Source organism: Gallinula chloropus (assembly GCF_964237585.1).
Source record: "Gallinula chloropus genome assembly, chromosome: 20".
NCBI lineage: Eukaryota > Metazoa > Chordata > Aves > Gruiformes > Rallidae > Gallinula > Gallinula chloropus.
The window spans coordinates 12,005,821-12,027,703 of NC_140105.1; the positions used below are offsets into that span (position 1 = coordinate 12,005,821).

Genomic DNA, 21,883 nt, shown 5'->3' on the forward strand with positions numbered 1-21,883 from the left:
GGGATCAATCATTTCTTTCCATGCTCCTGCCCTGCAGAGATTGCTGTTCTGGTGAAGGAAAAAATAATCATCTACAATGCAGATGAGCAACAGTTACCCATTTATTTTAATCAAGCTGTTTAACCCTGTTAATAACAGTTTTATCTTTTAATAATTAAAGTGCCTTATCTTACTTTAATGCTGAATGTAAATGGTGCACTTTAACAAGTACAGTTCTCTGAATTTATAACTGATATAAAACTTGAGAACTTAGTTCATGTTCATAGCTGATAAGCTATTTTGTGAAATGCTGCATTTTAACTGTTAACTGTTTAAGTGGTAAGAAGTTCTGTTATGTGATTTTTGGAGTGTAAAATTCCAAATAAAAGGAAACACTTACTGAGGAGTTAACCCCATCACTTCTGAGTGTTCACCAGATGACATGTGCATTCCATCAAACACTGAATGTAGACAAGATTGAAGTATCCAAGTGTGAGTCTGTGGTGTTTCACTGCCTGGCTAGCAATTTTGCAGTTTGCTGTAGGGCCATTAGAACACCTTCTATCAAAACTACAACCTTGCAGATATTTGGGGGGGGGGGGGGGGGGGGGGGTGTAAGCAAAGGTGCAAAGGTAAGCTGCTTTACTATTTTTCTTGTATTTTTTGCAATGGTCTGGAGAGCATCCTGAGAGAACTGCTGAGAACAGGCTGTGAGGTGGATTGATTTGTGCTCCCCACCCTCTGCAGCTTAGTTGTATTATTTAAAACCCGAGCACGTTGAAGTATAACAAATTAAAATAGGCTGTTCCAATATGGTAACCCATAATGTGTGATTGCAAACTGAACTTTTCTGCATTTAGAGAAGCAAAATGGCCACAGACAGGTGAGGGCTCCGAAGGGGCCTGGCTCATTACTGAGGTTGGAGAGCTGCTTTTATGGTTGGAATGCACTCAGCATCTCTCCAAACCTGAACTTGCAAAGTCAGGGACAACCTCACATTTTTATTAAACTGACATTTGCCAGGGAGATACTCTTTTTATTCTGAAGCACGTGGCCAGAATAAAGCAATGTGTGGAGAGCTGCCATTATCAGTCCAGCTTTCAAAAAGACAACCCAGGTAAGAATTGCTAATATATTTTTTCTTCCCCCCCTAGCCCAGACTCAGGTTTGCTTTTTTTTTTTTTTTAATTCTTCTCCCTCCCTTCCCCCAAGCACAACTGGAATTACAGATTGGAAAGCTTGCTGTTGTTTTCATACAGATGTTTTTCACTTGTGGGCTCCACGTGTTCCGTGGAAGAAAATGCATGTGAGATGAAAGAATGAACATCTTCAGAAACTTAATAAATACACAGTGAAGACCTGACATGGATGTCATCCAGATTCTATTTAACCACCACATGATTGATACAATAATGCATTTTGTAGGTAATGTTAATTTATTTTCAAAAAAGCACTTCTTAAGTTATGATATAGAAACATAATTGAGACTGAAGAAACTGGAAGTTATTTCTGATGTACTGTTTACCTTTTGAGTCCAAACCAAACAACATTAGTCTTGATTTGTTAGATGTCATGTGCTGAAAGGGGCAGAAAGAACTGGCATGGTAGAGAAGATGAATTCCTATCTGAAAATGAGTAGGTCGCTTAAACTTGCTCTGCAACTCACTCATTTGGTGAGCTGTGATAAAGTGTTATTATCCCTGCCCCACGGGTAACAACCAAAAGCTACATAAATACAGGCTTAGGTGTTCTGATGGCAAACAGCCCCTAGGAGTACCTCCAAACAACTGCCAGGCTTCTAGGCAGGCTCTGTCAGACTCCATCTCTGAATAAGGTTGAGCCCCTTGGGGTTTTCTGAGGGGACTCCTGTGCTGTTAACTCAGCATGGGCTTTGGAGAGTTCTTTACCTACTGCCCTTTCCTCCAGAGCATTTCATACAGAACCCAAGCTTCTCTCCTGGTACATGGCCCCTGTGGAGTGAACGAGCCGTCATCCACCGTGCAGGTGCTTTAAATGAGTTGGACACAACATCAAGCTTTGAAGATGGCATTTCTAAACAGAAACCAGACCACAGATGTGACATGCTTAGATTCTTGTTCCTCATTCAAATGCCAACCATTTGAGAGCAGTCTGCTCTTACCAAATGAACTACTGATTCAGTAGTAATTCGTGAGGGTGCGTTGTCTTCTGAATCACTGTATCCTCCTGTGCCACATGAGGGTTGCACAGCAGTGCACTTCAGTTTTGAGTTTTCATGAACCAATTAACTGTTTTTAACTCTTTATAAAGTTGTTTGCATGGAAGAGATTCTTCAGAGCCAGCAAGGCCATTTTAGATGCTTAGTAAACTCATTTCTCTGTATTTAAATGAAGAGCTAAGTTTACATGTGGGTTCAAAAACTTCCCTCACAGCATTCAGATTAACATCTTTTTATTAGCTATCTTATAAAAAGATAGCTTCATAAAACCCTCTGTCTTCCAGGTGCCGTGTGTTCCCTTCTTCAATCCGATGAAGAAACACTATTCCTAAGAAATAATATTCTAACTACATGTTTTTGTTTGGTTTGTGGTGGTTTTTGAACAGAACAGGAACACATCCTTTCATAGCAGCAGCATCTGGCCAGGGTGGTTTAATAATAAAATGTCGTATTGCACAGTACTACTGCAGATTTTCCTTCCATGGAAAAAGGTTTCAAACCTGGTGGGTGGGTAGCAGCAGTCAAATTGTACAGATTGTCCATTACCGAAACCCAGGTAGAGGTAACTTCTGTCCTTCCTTTGCCTCAAAAAAGGTGTAAGAGAGGGTGATTAAATCAACTTTAGCCATTTTAGGGTCCTCTACAAATTCTGGATCAATGTAGAAAAAGACAGGCATGTCCACTTCCTCTTGAGGATTTAGCCACTGCTCTTCAAAACAGAAACACTGGGGAGGAAGGAAAAAAATTATCAACAGAATTCGACAACAGCAGCTCTGGTAAAGTTAATCTCTGCCATCATGAGAGAAAGCTTCATGGTTTAACATCAGGTCTCATTCCTTGTACACCCCTAAAATCCTGGGAAGGATCAACCGTATGAACAAGGCAGCAATTTTGTGTTATAGGGAGGGAAATTAGCTTTAATCAAGTGTCCAAACATGCAAATTGGCCAGACTAGCTCACATCGTTACCACCTGCCCTCCCTGTCAGTTGTACTAAATATCATGTACTTGGGAGTTGCTCTAGTTGGACAAGTAGAGCAGCTTGTTAGGAAGACAGCACGGCTCAGAATGGGGTTTCCTTAAAATGCTGCCATGCAAAGAATGGTACCCGGGGTTAAAAGAGAAATACTTAACTTACAGATAACGATTCTCAGTCAATTAAAGGAACATGTAATCTGTACTTGTTCACACTTACTTGTATTTTATTAAAATACTGTCCAGCTTCAAAGGGTATCACGTTGTAGGTTGATATTCCAATTATTGGTTTGTCAGTTGGATTTTTTGCTTTATAAAAGGCCAGTGCTGTCTCTCCTGGTACCACCTGGATAAAGCAATTGCACAGCTGTTTTAATCCACTGCTGCCCTCTGTCCCTCAGAGCTCTTTAGCTAGAGCCAGTTCATTTGCTCTTCTGCTATTTCAAGCTGGTCACTTCACACTAATGTTTTGCTCACAGACCATCCGCCCCCGTTCAGCATGAAAAGCACCAGTCACAGTACACGTGTGCACTTTAATCCCACCCAGGCTGCTGTTATTCTCAGCAGTTTAGTGGCATTTTTAAGGTCGTGGTTATTTCTATACTGGTCTCCTAAAGATGCATGAAGACCTTTTGGGAGCTTTGACTAAGAACTGATTTAAAACTGTAAAGTTAGATGAAAACGTTTCCCTTTTTTAGCTCTAAAAGCAGTCCTGCAAGGATGGGGCAAGAGGAGAAAGCACTAGGGGGGGATGTGCAGCAAAGCCCCAGGGGTGTAGCCGTACAGCTACGTATCTCTACCTGAATACACACAGCAGCGTTACCGTGTGTACACTACGAGGTGTGTACATGTGAGTACACTCTAGACAGCGGGACTTTTCCGGTAGCTGGATGGGAGGGCAGGGGAGCAGCTGCGCTTCAGCTACACGCACGGAGCCTGTAAGGTTCTGCCCCAGGGCAGGGGCCAGCCCTGCCCGCCGAACCGGGGCCGCTCCCGGGGCGCCGGGCGGAGCCTCCAGGTGTGAGCGGTTCTGGCCCAAGGCGGCGCCACTCACGTAGATCTCGCTCTGCTGGGGCCTGAAGTGCCACTGGATGCTGGAGTGCACGTCCGCGTTGAACGTCACCCTGATGACCCGGTCCCGCACCGGCTCCATGCTCTCGATCTGCTCCGAGCCGTGCCCCGCGCTCGTCGTTCCGCCCATGCCCGTCGCCTGGCAGGAAGCAGAGACAGTGAGTGACCGCGCCGGCGCCCGCCCTGCGCGCCGCGGGCGGGAAGGGGCCGCGGGGCTCCCCGGTACCTGGCAGTAGAGGCGGTAGAGCGGCACGGCCGCGTAGGACATGCCCACCATGCCCACGGCGGCGGCGGCGATGTAGGCTAACGCCGACCGGTTCCGGCGCCGCCATTCCTCCTCCTGCTTGCGGGTGAAAGGGTTGGAGCTCCGCAGCCCGCGGGCTCCCCGCGGGGCCGGCGCCTGCCCGCCTCCCGCAGCCCAGAGGCCGTACCGAGCCTTCCCCTCCAGTCGCGGGGGCGGCCGGGGCAGGGCCCTGCCCAGAGCCAGAGCCCAGAGGGCCCCCGGCGTCCCGCACAGCCGCAGACCCCCACAGCCCGCCCAAACCCGCCCGCCCAGCCCCATGCCGCTGCCGGGGGACGCGGAGCGCCGCTCTTCTCGCGAGACGCGGTGGCGGGGGAGTCCCGCCTCCTCCCGCCGCGCTGGGCGGGCGCCTCTCAGCCGGCTGCCCGTTCCCCGGTGTGAGGAGTGGCAGCCGCGCGCCGCTTGCCCGAGGAGGCGGCGGGGCTTGCGGGGCGGAGCCGCCATCGCGCCGCCAGTCGCTCTCCCTGCGGAGCGGCGGTGAGGCGCGGGGGGTTCTCGGCAGCCCCCGCCGGGTGTTTCCCCTCCCCAGCGGCACCGCTCGGGCGGTAGTTTGCGTGTCGAGGTAACTGTCGCAGCCCGTGAGGTCGGCGGGTTCTCGCACCGGCCGCCGGGCATCGAGCGGGCTTTGTCCGAGCGCGGCTGGACGGCAGCGGGGCCGCGGAACAGTCGGCCAGAAGCGGGGTCCCCTCGGGAAGGGCGGCGAGAGGGGCGGTTGTCCGAGGACGGGGCGGCGGGGCCAGGGGGAGCCCGGCGGGGCCGGGAGCGAACTAAAGTCACCTCTGTGGCCGTGCACCCGCCGTAGGGCTGCGCTCCCGCTGTGTACGCGCAGTGCCCTGCGCTGCTCCGGCCCCTGCGAACAGGGAGACGCGGTCCCTTTGCCTTCTGCAGCTCTCCCCGGTTTGTGGACCGATGCTGCCGATGGGGTTTCCCAGCGGTGCTTTGGTTAGTTCGCTCCGTGTGCAGACTTGGGTCTGTTCAGGCACAAATACCGACCCGCTGTGAAGCGATGGAGCGGTGTTTGTAACCAGCCCTCACCTCGGGGCCAGCGGGTCAGGCTAACACAGGCAGAACCTTCCTTCCCAGCCCTGGGCCGAGCTTGGCGGCAGCAGCGCCTGATCTGGCGCAGGGCTCTGCTCGGGTGCTGGCTCCGGGTGAGCGGGTCCCGCAGTGACTTGGGCAGCTCCTCACGCTGCTTCACTTTTGCTTTGGCCAGCAGGTCCAGGGAAGGATTGTGCCCCAGCACTCGGCATTGCTGAGGCTGCATCTCCAGTGCTGGGTCCGGTTCTGGGCTTCTCACCACAAGAAGGACACTGAGGTCCTGGAGCGAGTCCAGAGAAGGGCAACCAGGCTGGGGAAGGGACTGGAGGGCAAATCCTCTGAGGAGCAGCAGAGGGAACTGGGGTGTTTATTTTGGAGAAGGGAAGGCTGAGGGGGGGACTGTATTGCTGCTTACAATTACATGGAAGTTGTAGAGAGGCTCTTTGCCTAAGCAACAGGTGATAGGATGAGGGGTAATGGGCTCAAACTGTGCCAGGGCAGGTTCAGGTCAGACCTTAGGAAAAGGTTCTTCACCAAAATTGTTATGGGGCACTGGAACAAGCTGCCCAGGGAGGCGGTTGAGTCACCAACCCTGGGTGTATTTAAAAGATGGGCAGAGGAGGTGCTCAGGGATATGGGTTAGTAGACCACAGGTACGGTTGAACTCTGTGATCTCAAAGGTCTTTTCCAACCCAGTGATTCTGTGATTTAGTTGAATTGAATGAGAGCGTGAAACCTGAGTGAAGCAGTATTGTGGTCTTTCCTCTGTGTTTAGATGCTGTTATCTTTGATCTAGATGCTGTTATCTTTGCTCTGAGAACACTGCAGGGAATGTTTGTGGTATTCCAAAGCGATACTCTTTTTTTTTTTTTCATGCAGAAATACAGAACCTGATGCATTGGTCTGTGTGTTTTTGCAGAGACAGACTGTGTGCACCTAGGGACCCTAATTTATTTCAGCCCAGGTTTGTACTCTGTCACTGGTAACTTCTCTTGCCTGTGTGCTCCTTTGCAGAGCTCCTCCATTCCCTCTTACCGTGTCTTAGGAGTAATATCTCTTCTGCTGTGTGGCCATGTGAGGGTGTAGCTGTACAGGAAGATTTGCAAATGTATATTTTTGCATTAGTAATTTTTCAAATGATTGTAGCTGGATACATTTAGGAATGTATTTCTTGTCACTTGTCACAATAAAAATACAATGTGAATTACTGTTTTTTTCCTGTATCAGTGGTACGTAAACCCGTTTTGCATGGGTTTTGACCTACATCTTTCTTACCTCACATGAGAATTCTATGGGTGCTGAATGCTACACAGTAAATGAAAAAAAAAGTAAGAGAACAAGACGCTCAAAGCACCTTATAATGTTCAAAACAGCATTCCCTCCCGATGATACTTGTGGTATCATGGGAGTTCTCTTTTTCCACTTGATTTCAGCTGGTCCGTGATAAGAACTGTTGTCAGTATTGGGAAAGAAACATATCTGTATAAATTTCAAAAAGTGGTTTCTCCTTTTTTTCCAGCAGTTATTATCATGGTTACAAGCCAATGAGTGCTTCATGAGTCAGAATTCTTCATTTTGAACTTTTATTAAGTAGTTCACCTATGAAGATGTCCAATACAGATCCTCTTACAAATACAGATAAGAAGTAAGTATTTTTTTTCCCCTCACATGGGAATACAACAATTACTGGATTGTAATATGAAAATGCTTGTAGTTTTCTCAGTAGGATCTTGGTTTGAAGAAGTCTTAAATAACTTTGATATTGAAACAGGCTGAAGCAGTGTCTTGGAAAAGCTGATAGCAACACTAGGGAATTTATGCATAAAGGGAAGGAATGGCTCTTAAGCTTTTCAGTAACTTAATCAGCACTTGGTTTGGTCTGGTTCTGTAGACAGAAAACCTGCACAGAAACTTCTTAATGCTTCTGCAACTGTGAAGACACTTGTATATAGCAAATTCCTTGTATGTACAGGGTAACTACAGTAACAAAAGGGCCTGTCCACAGTTTATGTATGATAATGCGCTGCTTTTCCAGAACATCTGCAGGATTCAGTGTTTTGGGGAGGAGGAGGCTTTGGAACCATATGATTTTTTTACCAGTGGGATATATAATGATATCTGTATTTGTACTATAAGCTATAATGTTACCCACTTGAAGGTTGAAAGTTGGATCAGATTCTGAGTGGCAAACTTGGATTCAGTCATGATTGAAAATCGTTAACTTCAGCCCCTTCCCAGACTGCTAAGTAACCATGCTAATGCCTGTCATCATTGCCATAATGAAAAGCAGATGCAGCTCTTGCTGGACTATCAGGTTTGCTGTGCTTGTGCAATAGAATCCAGCAAGTAGTATTCAAAAGTAGTGTAAAACAGTTTATCATAGAGCTTGAATTCCAGCACCCTGTAAATAACTGGTTGAGAAAACCAGTTCCCCAAAACATTACAAAAATTAACTTGCTTTTTACTGGCATCTGAAGAAGTGAACACTCCACTTGTCCAATGGAAATACAGGGTATGTAATGCAAAGATAAATCTTCAGAACAGCTGTGGCTTGCTAGGTTCACTGGGAAAGTTGGTTTTTTCCTTCATAGTTACGCGATCACTGTATTCCAAAGGCAATTTTTTGCATAAGAGATGAGCATGAAAGGTGCACATGACTGTGCTGCAGCTACATGATGGAAGACTAATTTTCTGTACTTACTTATTTGAGGGGGTGGGATGGGACAGATGGATGTGGATGACAGTATCAATGCACAATGCTTCAAGAACGTACTTGGCTAGATGTTAACTGAAGTTTACCTAAACATAAAATAATACCTCTCCCCTCTACACAAGGGCTTAGCCTCAAACCATTCCTGCTTCTCCACAATTACCATGTTGCTCAAGCTTTTTTTTCATGTTTACCAAGTGCTGTATAATTACATGTTTTCTTTTAATCTTTACAACCTGATCACCAAAATGTATTTTGGATAATTGGTGGGTTTGAATAGACCAGAAGTGTTTGTCCTGTACGATACGGCGTTCTCCTGGCTGTGGTCCTTAGTATCTTAATGAATTTTCAGTTCCAGGGTTAGTGAACCTGAAAGGCACAATTGTGTCAATGACTCTTACAGGATTTTTGTAAAAGACTTTTGGTTTATTTATAACAATAAGATCTTAGGAATCTTGCTTCGAAAGATTCTGTAAATCTTTTTGTCATCTGCTAAATTATCCTGTAATCCCTCTCAGCTGCTAAAGCATTTCAAAACTTCCTTTGGGAAAGGTGACTCATAATTAATAATGTTGCCAGAATAGAATAGTTTACTAGCTGTGTGGAAAAGAATCTTAGTTTCTTTGCTGCATAGAATAAAAAATTGTGTCTCTTGAAAATTTAGCCTTACCTACTGATACTGTTTATGGGGGGTTAAGTTGTTACAGTGCTCCTAGATCTGGGGATATATAGTTTTTTACCTAGTAAAAAGTGATTTGTGTTTCCCTGAGTATGTTCTTGAAAGGCAGAGAACGTAGAAAAGAAGCAATGATACCTTTTTTCTTATAGGAGTCCTTTGGAAACATTAAAAGCAGCACAGCAGCAGAATTTTAAGGTAAAGAGGGATAGCTGCCTAGGATATGAGTTCAGTAAGCTGAAGAATGCCTAGTTTACTTTGAAGAAGGGATGGAGGGACAATTGTTTGAAGAAGTGATGCATTCCTGGTAATAACAAAGGGGTGGGGGCGATAGGAACTTTAACACTACTTTGTATCTACTTAACTTGTTGGGAAGGTTGTCATGCCTGGTGCAATCAGACTTGTTCTTTTGGCTTTTACTGATGGAAATGCATAGCCTTGAGAGGTGCTTTAACTGGGGAGGTGACAGGGCATGGACGTGCTTCTGTCACAGCACACATGATGCTGGATATGAGCCGTGTTGGGCTGAGCAATCTGTTTTGACAAATGCTCCTGATCCCACAAATTGAATTCCACTGGAGTTACCAACAGTGAAAACTTTGTTGCAGAAAAACTATTGGTATTTTATCTTCATTAACCTTGCCTGGAGTGAATCTAATTGATAGGATGCTTAAAATATCAATGGCTCTTCTTTCATTGGACTGCAATGCCAGTAGCACCAGCAGAGTGAAACTGATGGAGGGAAGAGTGTGAAGGGGCAGATTTTCATCACCGACTGGATCTGCACAGTCCAAATGATGCCCGTGGAGCCCTTCGCGTTTCAGGAACCGAGAAGGTCACTCTGTGTTCCCACTTGCATCGCTGATCTGCTCTGTCATTTGTGGTGGGTCAGAGGGGCAGAAGGACAGACCACAAGCTGCGTGGGCCCAGGTCTGACCTGTGCATTCAAACGCCAGCATGTTGTTCGGATGTGAAAAGATCCTCTACCCAAAACAATGACGTGCAAGTTAAACCAGTCACTGCAACTGTGGGGGAAAAAAAAGAGGTGTCTGAGATACTCCTCACATAGCTGAGCTGTCCTGCGGGGCAGCTCTAGGCGCTGACAGATGCTGTCTCATCGTGGGGTTACTCCCTGCTGGAGAGGATTCACCTTTCTACTTTAACAAAGCCTGAATATTTAGTTTTCAAACTAAACTGTAATCTTTTTTTAAAAAAAGGAAATGTACTAGGAGTGCATCTTCTGATGCAAGCCTGGAAAGGACCATAGTTATCCAAGATGTCAGAAGCTCCAAGCTTTTGAAGATAGGAAGATGATAGGCATCTCCCTGCAAGACTAAGCCCTGAACAGAAGAGACTCCTACCTCTGGAAACGGTGGTTTGTTTTTTACTTTCTCAGCTACATTTTTCTTGCTTTCACAGAAATCCAGGTGTGTCAGCTTCTGCTTCCAGAGAAATTCAGTGCTAACTTTTGACTGTTGTGTATTGAAAGGCTAAAGCCCAAGTCAAAGCCTGATACAAGTCACTGCCATGACTGAGAATGCACAGTAACAGTGTAGTGGCATTGGCTTCATTAATGCCTTCAGACTGCTTGGAGGGCTTTCCCTATTGTGTGTGGGTGTACATGATGCCCTCTGCTAGGAAGGTTGCTTTAGAAAGGTTGTGAGTTACTGCTTTTGACCTTGTTTGGAGGGAGCCTGTGACTGGAAGAACATGAGAAAGTAATTTCACTTTAATGCTTTCATTTACCTTCAGCTGCTGCATACAGATTGCACCCTCACAGGTGTAGGAAATGCAGGTGAATTTCCCCTCCTTGGTGTTTGTCAGGCTGCTGGGAATTGCCTTTTCCAACAGAGAAAAAGTGAACGTTACCTCGATAGGTGAATTAGTCCCTGTGACGCAGAGGGTTTCAGAGAAGATTAAGTAGGCACAGACACTCCTCTCGAGCTCTGCCTGGGGGGGGTTTATAGTTGGTAGCACAAACTGTCCTGCACGTAGCTTCTGTCCAGCCGAGGTGACCCTGCAGTGTGTTTTGTTTGCCTTGTCACTGTCTTTGCTGCTGCACTGAAGAATGTCCCTGCTCTCGCCAGGAGACGAAGATGAACCAGAGCGGTTTGATGGTCTTTCTCTCTTATACTGGTAATGCTTAACCATTATGTTCTGATGGCATTTTTCTAGTCTGTCACTGGGAGGAGTACAGTAAGGAGAATTTAAAAGCTGTAGCTATTTTCAGCTTCTTTTCATAAACAGCTGGAGTTTGGAATTTAGATTTTTGTTTAAATGTCAAGTGGTATCTATTCTGTGAGGGAAGGGCGTTATTATCCATTGATAAAACTAGATGAATGGGGCATTTTCTGCACATAAATTATTAATAATTTCCCAGGAGTACAGAATATCTGGACTGTATATTCTTATAAGTCTCCAGAAAGTTTAAAAACCCCAACTTCCTTGTGTATACTGCTAAAAATAATAGAAAAAAGTATAAAAGCTTACATTTTCATTTCCTTTACTGGGACATCTACACAAAATTATATGACTTAGTCTGTCAGCATTCCAAGACATCAGTGGGAGAGCTGAGTTTAGCATTGTTTAACATACATATTGTATATTTAATCTACTGCCTTTTCTCTGAATGCTTGTTTAGAGTTATTTTTGCATGAGTTGTGGAGGAATGAGCAGCAACAGCTGATTGTGTGTTTGCATCTTTTCCTAGAAAGAGCACTGAAATTATTTTCTGTTAATACTGCCAGTCGGTTTGGAATTCAGTTTCTGTATTTATCCTGTTGGATATGTTTCCAATGTTTTGGGGGACGTACTCTAGCATTGCATGAATATTAAATAATGATAACATGAAATAAATGTTGGCTGGGTGCTAAATCCTTATTTTTTTATAGTGCAACTGTTAAAGCCCTGTTTATTTTATTAGAACTATGATAAGTAACTTGACCTGAAGATCCATCTTTAAATTATATGGGGGGGAAAAGCTAACACCAAAAGTCAGCAAGATGTGCTGTGCTAAAACTATTTGGGGCACTTGAGGATCCTTGTCTTCACTGCTATGTGATAAAAGTAATTTTAAACCACGTGTAGTGGAGAGGTTTAGTCTTTGAAGCATAAACACAACCCAATGCCTTGTAAAGGTGCCCAAAGTGTCAGTTCTTTCTCACTGCAGGTGGCAACTTGATGACAATTTCACTGTTTCAAAGATATCTTATTCCTCTCCATGATGAATCATTAATTTGTACATTCTCTGCATCCACTTTAATGGAATCCATTTTATGTTAATTAGGGTGTCTCACTGAAAGTGTTGCCTGTAACTCCAGAAATGCAGATCCTTTCCTGTTCAGTGCTCAGTGCCTGGATTCCATCCCATTTCGTGATCATTTTACACACAAATAGGTTCTACTGGTTCTGGTGAACTCGGAACTTAAAGTCTGAGATTTGATCTTTTAAGACTTCACAAAAATATACTTCCCTGTGAGGTTTAATTAGCATTTATTCTTGCTTTTTTAATTTTAATAAAAACCCTGCTATGTGAAAACTGCTGAGAGCGTGGGGGAGCAAGACACAGCACTGTGGTACCAGAAGCAAAGACAGAAAAATTGGAATAATTGTTTACTTATTTTAAAGATCAGCTTCAGAGTTTTCAGGGGTGGATACAAATGAGGACAGTCCTGTAAAGAACATGACTATCATGTTGTCTTTCAGCTTCCAAACAGTTTAAATTCATGGGATGATTGAAGCTTAAGGATTTATTTTTCCTTTCAGGCTGTGATTCCGTAAAAGTTGGATTCACTTTTAGCCTTACAAAGGATGCCTTATGCTCCATCACCTGCAGTCCTGTCAGTGGCCAAGTACACTAATGAGATTTTGTTGTTTCTTTTTAGCCTAGGCAGCACTTACTGCAAGAAGTACTGAGGTGAGAATTATACAGTGTTTGAAGCATAGGCTTCCTGGTTTTAAAGATGAATTATTGGGCCTGTTCCTATGGCCAGCCCTTCTGTAGCAAAGGGTAGCTTTGCAAATACTAGGGAATTTGAGGTTGTGGAACAAATTGGGTTTTTTCAGAGCAAGTGCTTATTCCTTGATAAATATCCCTCCATTTTTCTTATACAAAAGCAGAAGAACCAGATGTGTTGTTTAGTAGCTGGATCTTTTGCCTGGTGCTAGAATTTAGGAACATTTGGACCTTCTGGATTTCTCTCTTCCCTCTGGTACAGTACCTTTTATTGACACATACTCTGGCTTTTGCAGAAATTCCCTGTTTCTGGCATGGAGTTCAGGCTGTGTGCTGGATTTGGTTGCGTGAGAGGATTTGGGTCACTATGTCCTCCACTTTGATCTTCTTTTACCCTCTGCTAATGAATTCTAGTTGTTCCATTTTGCTTTAACATCATGTTCTAGAAAAGGCAACTCACTGTCTAACACGGAACAATATGTAGGTCAGAGCAGAGAAGCCCACGTGGTGCTTTTGAAGGGATCTGATGATTCTTCCCCAGATACACTACAGCAGGAGGACAAAGGAGCTATGATACAACTCTAGATTATTTTAAAATATTGTTTTAAATGGTAATAAATTAAAAAATGGTAAAGGTTAATTTGTTTTGTAGGAATTCTTAACACTTCTCATTCTCGTAGCAGTGTGCTGGTTATGTTTCTGATGGAACTGCAAATTTTGGTTCAAACCTCTGATTTTACTTTGTCTTCCTCAATTCTTTGCCATCATCAAGTGCTTCCAAAATACTCATCTGCCTTTACACAATTTCAGGTGCCATCCTGGTATCTTGTCTCAGGTGGGAGGGTACACAGGCCTGAGCTTGAAAAAAGCCACCTTTTAAAACAGAAAGAAAACAATCTTAAGTAAAGAAATGAGAGACTGTAGGGAAAAGCTTATGTTCTAAATAACCACAAAGCTATATGTTAGATACTCCAGAAAACATTTTTGTATTCACTGTCTTAGCTGTGGTTTGGTCTTATTATTCATTACCTGATCTAAGATGTGATGTGTTTCTCTTGCCTAAAAGCTAAACTGCACCAGGTTGTGGGATCCAGCCACTGTTTAATGCTGTGTGTAAGTCATTTTGCCTTACTGTCCTACATTTGTTACGAGGAGGTTGATTTTTCATTGGGGGAAGGTGTGGCACAGAGGTACCAAACAATATAAAGGTGTCAGTTACTGAAAGCTGGGTTTGGTTTGTGTTAAGAGTTAAAAACATGGTCACTGTCATTTACGCTGTGCTATGGTAGCTCTACCTATGTTTGTGTAATTAGGGATTTAACGACTTTTCTTTTATTCCCTAGGACTATTATGGGTCCTCATGGAATCAATCGAGCTGTTCACCGCATTTCTTTTTCTGATTGTCAGAATGGATTAGGTAATTAGATTGCACCTTCCATTGATTCGGAGTAAACCAAATGTAAAAGCACCTGGGGAGCTTTACCGGTTCACACTGCATCAGTAGAAGTTTAATTTATCTGGTTTTCACGGGTTTCACTGTAGATCCATTTAGCACTGTAGGAGGAATAAGCACTTTTTATTCCTTCTTTCTTTTCTTTGTTCTGCAGGAGTTAAAATTATTGGAGGTTATCGGGCACAAACAGCAGAAGATTATGGGATCTTCATCAAGAGAATTCTACCTGGAGGGGTTGCTGCTGTAGATAGTAAGTAATTGATATTCTTTTCTTACAAACACCCTGCATATGAAACACTGTCAAAAGAAGTCGTCTTTATTTGACTTTGTTTAAAATAGTTTAGTCAGGATTTGTGATGATGTGGCTCATCTTAGGACAGAAAAATCTAGCTTGGACTCTTCATGGGAGAAGATACTCAATACTCTCAGCTATTCAAAACATGTTCAAATCTAGATATGGCTGTTGTGAAAGCAGTCGGTAATCTTTCAGCACTGCTAAATAAGTGTTGAGATGCTGAACCTCTTTTAATTCATAATTATTTTAATTTGTAAGATATGAGTGGTGCTCTTTTTTTTTTTAAGATTTTTTTGAAGTGGTGCTTTAGATGACCAGTGTGAAAAGAACAAATTATACTAGGTAGAGTTTGCAATAATAAAAATACCTCTGTCCTATGACTATATACCCTCTGTATCTGATATATAGGTCTGTATATGATAATTTAAAATAATCTAAATTTACTTCAAAAGCAATAGTTCTTAAACTTGATATTTGCAGAACATCAACAATTTAATTTATTCTAAACAAATACTTCAGATGTCTTTATTAATATATAAAACTTTAATGGTTTTTATATGTGTTAACTTACAGGTATGTTAAGAGCAAAATTTATTTGCAAGCTAATTCCACAACTGTGAAATACAACTTCCAATCTCTCAAATATTTGTGCTATGTGTAAATAATAGAAGTTTTCAGTGGCTATTCTGTGATTAATAAGACTGATAATTAGAATTCTTATGACAATAGCCTCAATTAGTATAAACACCTAATCTAGAAGTCGTATGGTTGTCTATTGCATTAGAACACATGAAATTGAAAGAAAAAGCCCTATTTTATTACCACAATATAATAATATGTTCACCATTTCCCTGTTGATTCATGTGTTATTCTCACTTTCATTACCAGGCCGTTTGCTCACCGGTGATCTAATTTTGGATGTCAATGGAGAAAACTTAATTGGAGTAACCAATGAAAGGTATGTTTGTGCTGATTATTAAATGTTATTAGAACTTGTGATATTACATATGGGTTGGGTTTGGGGGTTTTGGGACATGAGTGATTGCTGATGGTAAGAGCACAACTCCGCTGTGGTCCTTGGAGTTTAACCAGCTATTAAAATATCCTGTACATCTAATTCAGCAAAACTTTTGTGGAAAAGTGACAGGGCTTTGTATGCTTTTAGATTGACAGAAGCAGCTGGGTTTTTGATGTTGTAGGTTATAGAATATATCTGAGGTTAGCATTAAAACATATGAAGCTGTTAAAATGTTTTTCTGTCTGTCAGTTCAATGCCAGTGAATGTAAACGATGCAGCTAACAATTATTGTAATGGGACAATGAAGCAGAAATTGTTTAGGGAAATCTGAAGAATAAGTTGAATGGTTTCTGTAGCTGGATCACCAGAGATCAATGCAGCTTAGCGTTGGAGACGTAGATTTAACATGAAAAGGAAAATGACAGTATGTATTGCTGCGGGAAATCCTGAGCAATGACGCATTCCCGAGCAGTAATTATTCTCTGGTGCAGGCTGTTAATCCTGCAGGATGTCCAGGAAGGCAGTAGGGTGGACAAAGGAGAGATGGGGACAAAAGAGAAAGGAAAGAGAGGGCAGTTGCAGTTTATTCCTGCTTGGCACAGACTCACCACAGTCTTCCACTCACTTCTCCAATGCTTGATTTGGGTGTGCTGCTGGCATGCTTTTTTCTCTGTATCTGGCAGTCAAAACAATTAATTACATGAAGAATTTGTTCATTTTCCTGCTCTTTTAGTATTACTCACCCTATATTTCATGACAACATGCTGGTATATTTATTTGGCTGTTTTTCCGCATTTCTAGGGCTGTTGACATCTTGAGAACAGCATCAGCATCTAATCACATGTCTCTGCTAGTTGCCAGAGATGAAGAAGCAAAGTAAGAGAAAAACAAAACTTTGTTTTAACTTCAAAACTAACAGAGCCAACACTACATCTAAGGTTGGGTGGGCAGGCTTGCATGTATTTTTCTTTCAGATTAGTTTTAATCGGAAAATTGCACCACATGTCACATTTTTCTGTGTAGTATTTGATGCCAATTCATTCTGAGACTATTTGCATCAATTAAAGTAGCAAGCTCAGGCTAATTTCAGTTTAATGAAGAGGATTGGAATGTTATGTTACCAGCTAATACCATTAAAAACTATTTGCTGTGGTGATTTTTTTAATACTTCTCACATTTTAAAGTAATAAAAAAAGAGGAATACATTAGATCTACAGTACCACAGTACTGTATGGTTTAGCTGGCCTTGCCTTCTGAAAAAGGCAGGTTTAGTTACTGTTTCCCCTCAGAAGTTTGCTTTTCAATCTTTAATGAGCTTTGAATTAGTTTGAGTAAGTAGGTTAAGCTGTTCACTGCAGGAGGCAGTCCAAAATACATCCGTTATAAGGACATCTGCGTTAAATATTGCTTTAACCTTGCTGTCTGCAGTTAAGCATATAAACCAATATTGGCAGAAAAACATTGGAAATGATAGAATCCAGGTCTGTATCCCCTCCTGACATAAATCTCAGGAGGAAACGGCTGTTACATAACTATATTTGATAATCATTGCAAGTATCTGCTGTTATTTGCCTTTCCTGGGATGTTCCACTTATAGAATAATCTCTCTGTAAAGAAATTTGATCTAAATTCCTTTAGCCTTTTGTCCGATTTAAGCTTCCTTTTTCTGCCTTTTTTTTTCCTTCATATTTACAGACAGTTAAATTGCTGTGTAGCTTCTGATTTCTCCTCTTTTTCAGACTGCCTGGATATATGCAAGGTCCAGCCTTAATCTGCTTTTATCTAAAGCATACTGACCTAGTTCCTCTAAACTCCTTGAATAATTAACATCCATTGTGGTGGTATGCAGCCTGTGCAGCATTTGCCACTGCACACAGTCCCTCACTCAGACACCTGTGAATTCATCTCTTCTGACTGTACATTCCCATGATAAAAGATTATTTAATTGGCACTCAGCTGGGTATGTGTGTGTGTTCCTTGGGCCTGGCATTAGTCCAATAGATTTTGTCATTTAAAAAAAAAATTGATGCATCCCACAGATCTTGACAACCCTGGTCAGCCACTGGAATTGCTTGGGAATTATGTTCCCTGAAATCAGTTAATTTCTGTTCTCCTCCTCTAATTTTATATTAATTTGCTGATGTTTCTGGCTTACATCATTCTAGATTATTTATATATTTTAATCTGTTATCACTGAGGTAATCACAGCTCAGACTATAAACTTCTTTTAAAATTAGACTGCATCCAGTATTAAATTAATCAAGAGGTGTTTTTTCTCTTTAATGCATATAGTACAGGATGTACATGCTTTTTGGCCAGTTTGTCATAATATGATTGGATTCTATAAAAAAAACAAACAAAAAAAAAAAACCCATCCCCAAACCCCCTTGCTTTTGTTTTTTATTATTATTTTTGAACTGTGTGCCTGCCCAAGAATTGCCCTTTATTTCATCTGTTGGGGATTTTTAAGAAAGACATTGTAATGAAAAAGAAAAGCAAAGCCCAAGCACAGACAAGGTGTACAAATATAATTTATAATTATATTTACCTCAGATAAAATAGCCTGCAAATGTCTGAGAAAGCTAAATAGAAGTTAGGAATTTTTATCTGTTTACTAACTTTTGAATAATTAATAGATAATTCTATCCTCTTTTTTTGATGTGCCAGGGCTTTGTTTGCCAGTATCAGTTGTTGCTCAGTATAGTTGAACTAAACCCATTCTTTAAAAATGTGTGCTCTATGTATGTTACCTGATTCCTCCTAATACAAACAGCTTGTTCTGGACCAAAGTAACACCTCTGTCGTGTTATCTGTAGCTGACTGGAACTACAAGTGTATAAAAATTTGAAATCCAGGGGCAAAGAGAGGTAATAATAAAGCTTTTCTACCACCAGCCCATTTCAGTCATTGTCATTGCTGCTTAGACCTTTGCCTTCTGCAGTACATCATCTTTTTCTTGCCTCTTGCAAACATGTGACAGGGTTTTCCTCTGTCCATTGAGGTTGAGCTTCCCTCTCTGAGGAAGGGTAACCAGCTGTTCAGCAGAAGCAGTTGCAGGTTCCAAAGGGTGCATTTAAACTGGTGCTAAATCCTGATGGAAAGGTTCCTTTTGTTGCCACAGGAAAGAATTTCATGACCTGATGGATAAGTATGGCTCTCACAGTGACACCAGCTCTGCAAGAAGTTCTCCAACACAGCTGTTACCTGGTGAGAGATTGCTTTCTGGCCTGACATAGACCTGTAGGGCAATAGTCTTACTTTGGTAGAGTGGAAGCTTGCACTTAAAACTCTTCTTGTTTTGTGGGAGGGTATACTGGAGGAGGTGACTGAAAGCCAGGTTAAACATGTTTACTTAGACTTTAACATTTAGTTTCTAGTCTAAACATGTAACTTGACTGGTTTGTGTGTTAGCTTCCCCAATTCTTAAAATTAGTAACACCTACTTGCAGCAATTTTAATCAATATCATGACAAATGTTTGGTATTTGTAGATTAAATGTACCATATGATAATAATTTGAGCTAGAATACCATAAATTCTGAACCTCATTGAATGGTTGTCTACTGAGGATGCCTTTCTGTAGCATGAATGATGATTCTGTTGAGATCACTTTTGCATCCAGTCCAAAAAAAAAATCACTTTGTGCACTTTAAAAATCTACTCCTGGGCTCCTGGGGGGCTCACGGTTCCTGGCTGGGTAGACTTCAGTTTTCTTTTGGGTATTTGATTGCTTACTGTTTGTTTTCTAACACTGAATTTACTTACATGAGCTGAAACTTTGAGCTTTTTCCTAACAGTGTGTTTTATTTCTTTTCCCATTGTTTCTTTAAGCAAAATCTCTAGACAGCCCTTCTTCTGGCTCATCCTCGAGGTCACAGAGTCCTCAGTTGCATCCAAAGGACAATATCACAAACACCAGCAGGAATAATTCTGTCCCAGCACCATCCCCAAAGCTTGCAAAGTAATTTATGAAACTCTCTGTGTGAGCTGTAGAAAATGATGTATTTGGCTGCACAGGATAAATTTTGGGTTGAGAACTGTGTTCAACTTCTTTCTTTTTTTTTAATGCTGTAAATTATAATACCATCAATATTGCAAACTTTTTAATAAGGTATTTTTCTCACTTATTTGTTTACATGGTACAAGTAGATAAATCAGATTGACTTTTCATCTTAGTGTCTCTTAATGAATGAATGCTTCAGTTTTATGTGTACCTAGGTACTTTGTAAGCCTTGCATACATGTAGGAGAGAAGAGCTTTTATTCTTTTGAAATAATAAATTGTTTTTTTCTGTAATTGTCAGAAGTAACAACTGAAGCTGCTGACTGTGTAGTGAGTAGGCAGTGTAATGTTTGAACATTGAGATTAAATACCCTCTGTTGGTTGCTGTAAACATGTACCTGTGAGATCAGTAAGATAAAAGACTGACATGACATGATAGAGTATCTTTATTGAGTATCTAGTTCTGTGAAATAATTACACTTTTCTCCTTTCTCTTTGTAGGGATAGTGCATTTCAGATTATTTCTGTTTGCAAAGTGAAAAGCCTAGGCTTGAATATTGTAGGAGGAATTAACAGAAATGAAGGGCCTTTGGTATATATTCAAGAAATTATCCCTGGTGGTGACTGTCATAAGGTAAAGATCTTTTTTTCCTTCCTAACCCTTCAGTCACCTGTATTTTTGCCTTCACTGATTATCCACTTCAGTATTTTATATGTAGTCTTATTTTAAATACAGAAGATGTTTGTGTGCTTTCTTTTAAACAGAATTTATTGCAACATAGCATGGGTACATGTTAATGAAAATTATTCATGAGTTCATTTGAGGTAGATAAAGATCTTATTCACCAATTTAGGTATGAGAAAGTAAAAATGTCAACTTGTTTAAGAGGTTGCAGGATGCAAGGTTAATCAGAATGGATGGGACAGAGGTATAGACTGCATCTCTTTTACCTTTTGGGGTTTTTTTTCTTGGATACTCAAAAATCATTTTTCCTTTGGTATTAATTTGGATGGATCCTTGAGGTTGGAAAGGATTGTGTAGGCAAATTAGAATGAACAAAAATTCTGATAGTGCAGACTAATAAACTGAATGAACACTGCTTCCTGTTTTCATTCATGACAAATGCAATCAGGAAGGTTTATCAGTTTAAAAATAATAATGTAACTGTCTGCTTCAGGTACATGAAACTGTTTATCCAAGTGGTTATGTTCATATCTGTAGTTATTGTGGTCGTTTTGATGTGTAGATAACCAGGTTTTGCCTCTTGCCAAGAAAGAGGGCACAAGTTAACTTCCTGAGTATTGAGTTTTGCCCCCAAAACAGTCTATACCTATTGGTGACTGAGTTTTTGTAGATTAAAGTAATCCCAAAATGTCAAGATGTAAGGAAAAAATACAGTGTTTCTCCAGGCCTTCATTTAGCAGATAACCAGTAATCTTTTTGTGTGTTAGTTTGCTTGTTTTCTCCTGTTTTGTTATGGCTTCTGAAACATTTTAATTATAAACATGTAAATTAACGCCTATCTTATATGATTCACAGACTGAGACATTAATTTGCAGTAAGATCTAATATTAGCAATGTTAGATAGAATTTCTCAGTCTTGGTTTTCCTGTTTGAGAACAAGTAGCAATTCTATTGTACATCTCTGCCACGTGAGGGCAGTATTGACATGGGTATCCTTTGGCAGGCTGGCCACAAGGGAAATAGAAGCTCTACAGCTTCTTTAATCCAAACCAAAACAGTTAATGACCAACAATAAAAAGTACTAAAGCGCTGTCATAAGTTTGAAATAATACAGTTAAATCCTGCGATTCATTGAAAATTATTCTGTTCTTGAAAAGGCATTTTACTTATTTCATAGAATTATTTAAGTTGGAAAAGACCTTTAAGATCATCGAGTCCAACTGTTGGCACAGCATTGCCAAGCCCAGCACTAAACCGTGTCCCTGAGCACCACATCTGCAGCTTTACATCCCTCCAGGGACTGTGACCCCAGCACTTCCCTGGGCAGCCTGGCCAGGGCTTGACAACCCTTTGGGTGAAGAAAGTTTTCCTAACATCCAATCTAAACCTCTCCTGGCACAACTTGGGGACGTTCCCTCTTGTCCTGTTGCTCCTTACTTGGGAAAAGAGACCAACTTCCACCTGGCTGCACCCTCCTTTCAGGGAGTTGTAGAGAGTGAGGAGGTCTCCTCTCAGCCTCCTCTTCTCCAG

General features: G+C 41.7%; 2 protein-coding genes across 2 annotated transcripts in view; one reads left to right on the forward strand and one right to left on the reverse strand.

Annotated features, from left to right (window-relative positions):
- Positions 1 to 1,394: 1,394 nt before the first annotated feature.
- Positions 1,395 to 4,783, reverse strand: COX11 (cytochrome c oxidase copper chaperone COX11; the record flags this gene model as incomplete). The annotated part of the gene is made up of 4 exons (XM_084273654.1): positions 1,395 to 2,901; positions 3,371 to 3,496; positions 4,205 to 4,360; positions 4,448 to 4,783. The coding sequence occupies 4 exons, from the start codon at positions 4,781 to 4,783 to the stop codon at positions 2,719 to 2,721; spliced, it is 801 nt and encodes a 266-aa protein (XP_084129780.1). The 3' UTR covers positions 1,395 to 2,718.
- A 2,384-nt stretch (positions 4,784 to 7,167) lies between these two features.
- STXBP4 (syntaxin binding protein 4) overlaps positions 7,168 to 21,883 on the forward strand; it is a gene marked incomplete at both ends in the record, with an annotated part of 71,058 nt that continues 56,342 nt past the window's right edge. Inside the window, 8 exons of the mRNA XM_084273605.1 lie at positions 7,168 to 7,205; positions 14,245 to 14,318; positions 14,509 to 14,604; positions 15,538 to 15,607; positions 16,469 to 16,543; positions 18,789 to 18,874; positions 19,498 to 19,627; positions 20,170 to 20,302. Of these exons, the coding sequence (XP_084129731.1) occupies positions 7,168 to 7,205; positions 14,245 to 14,318; positions 14,509 to 14,604; positions 15,538 to 15,607; positions 16,469 to 16,543; positions 18,789 to 18,874; positions 19,498 to 19,627; positions 20,170 to 20,302 (702 nt within the window). The remainder of the gene's footprint in view (positions 7,206 to 14,244; positions 14,319 to 14,508; positions 14,605 to 15,537; positions 15,608 to 16,468; positions 16,544 to 18,788; positions 18,875 to 19,497; positions 19,628 to 20,169; positions 20,303 to 21,883) is intronic.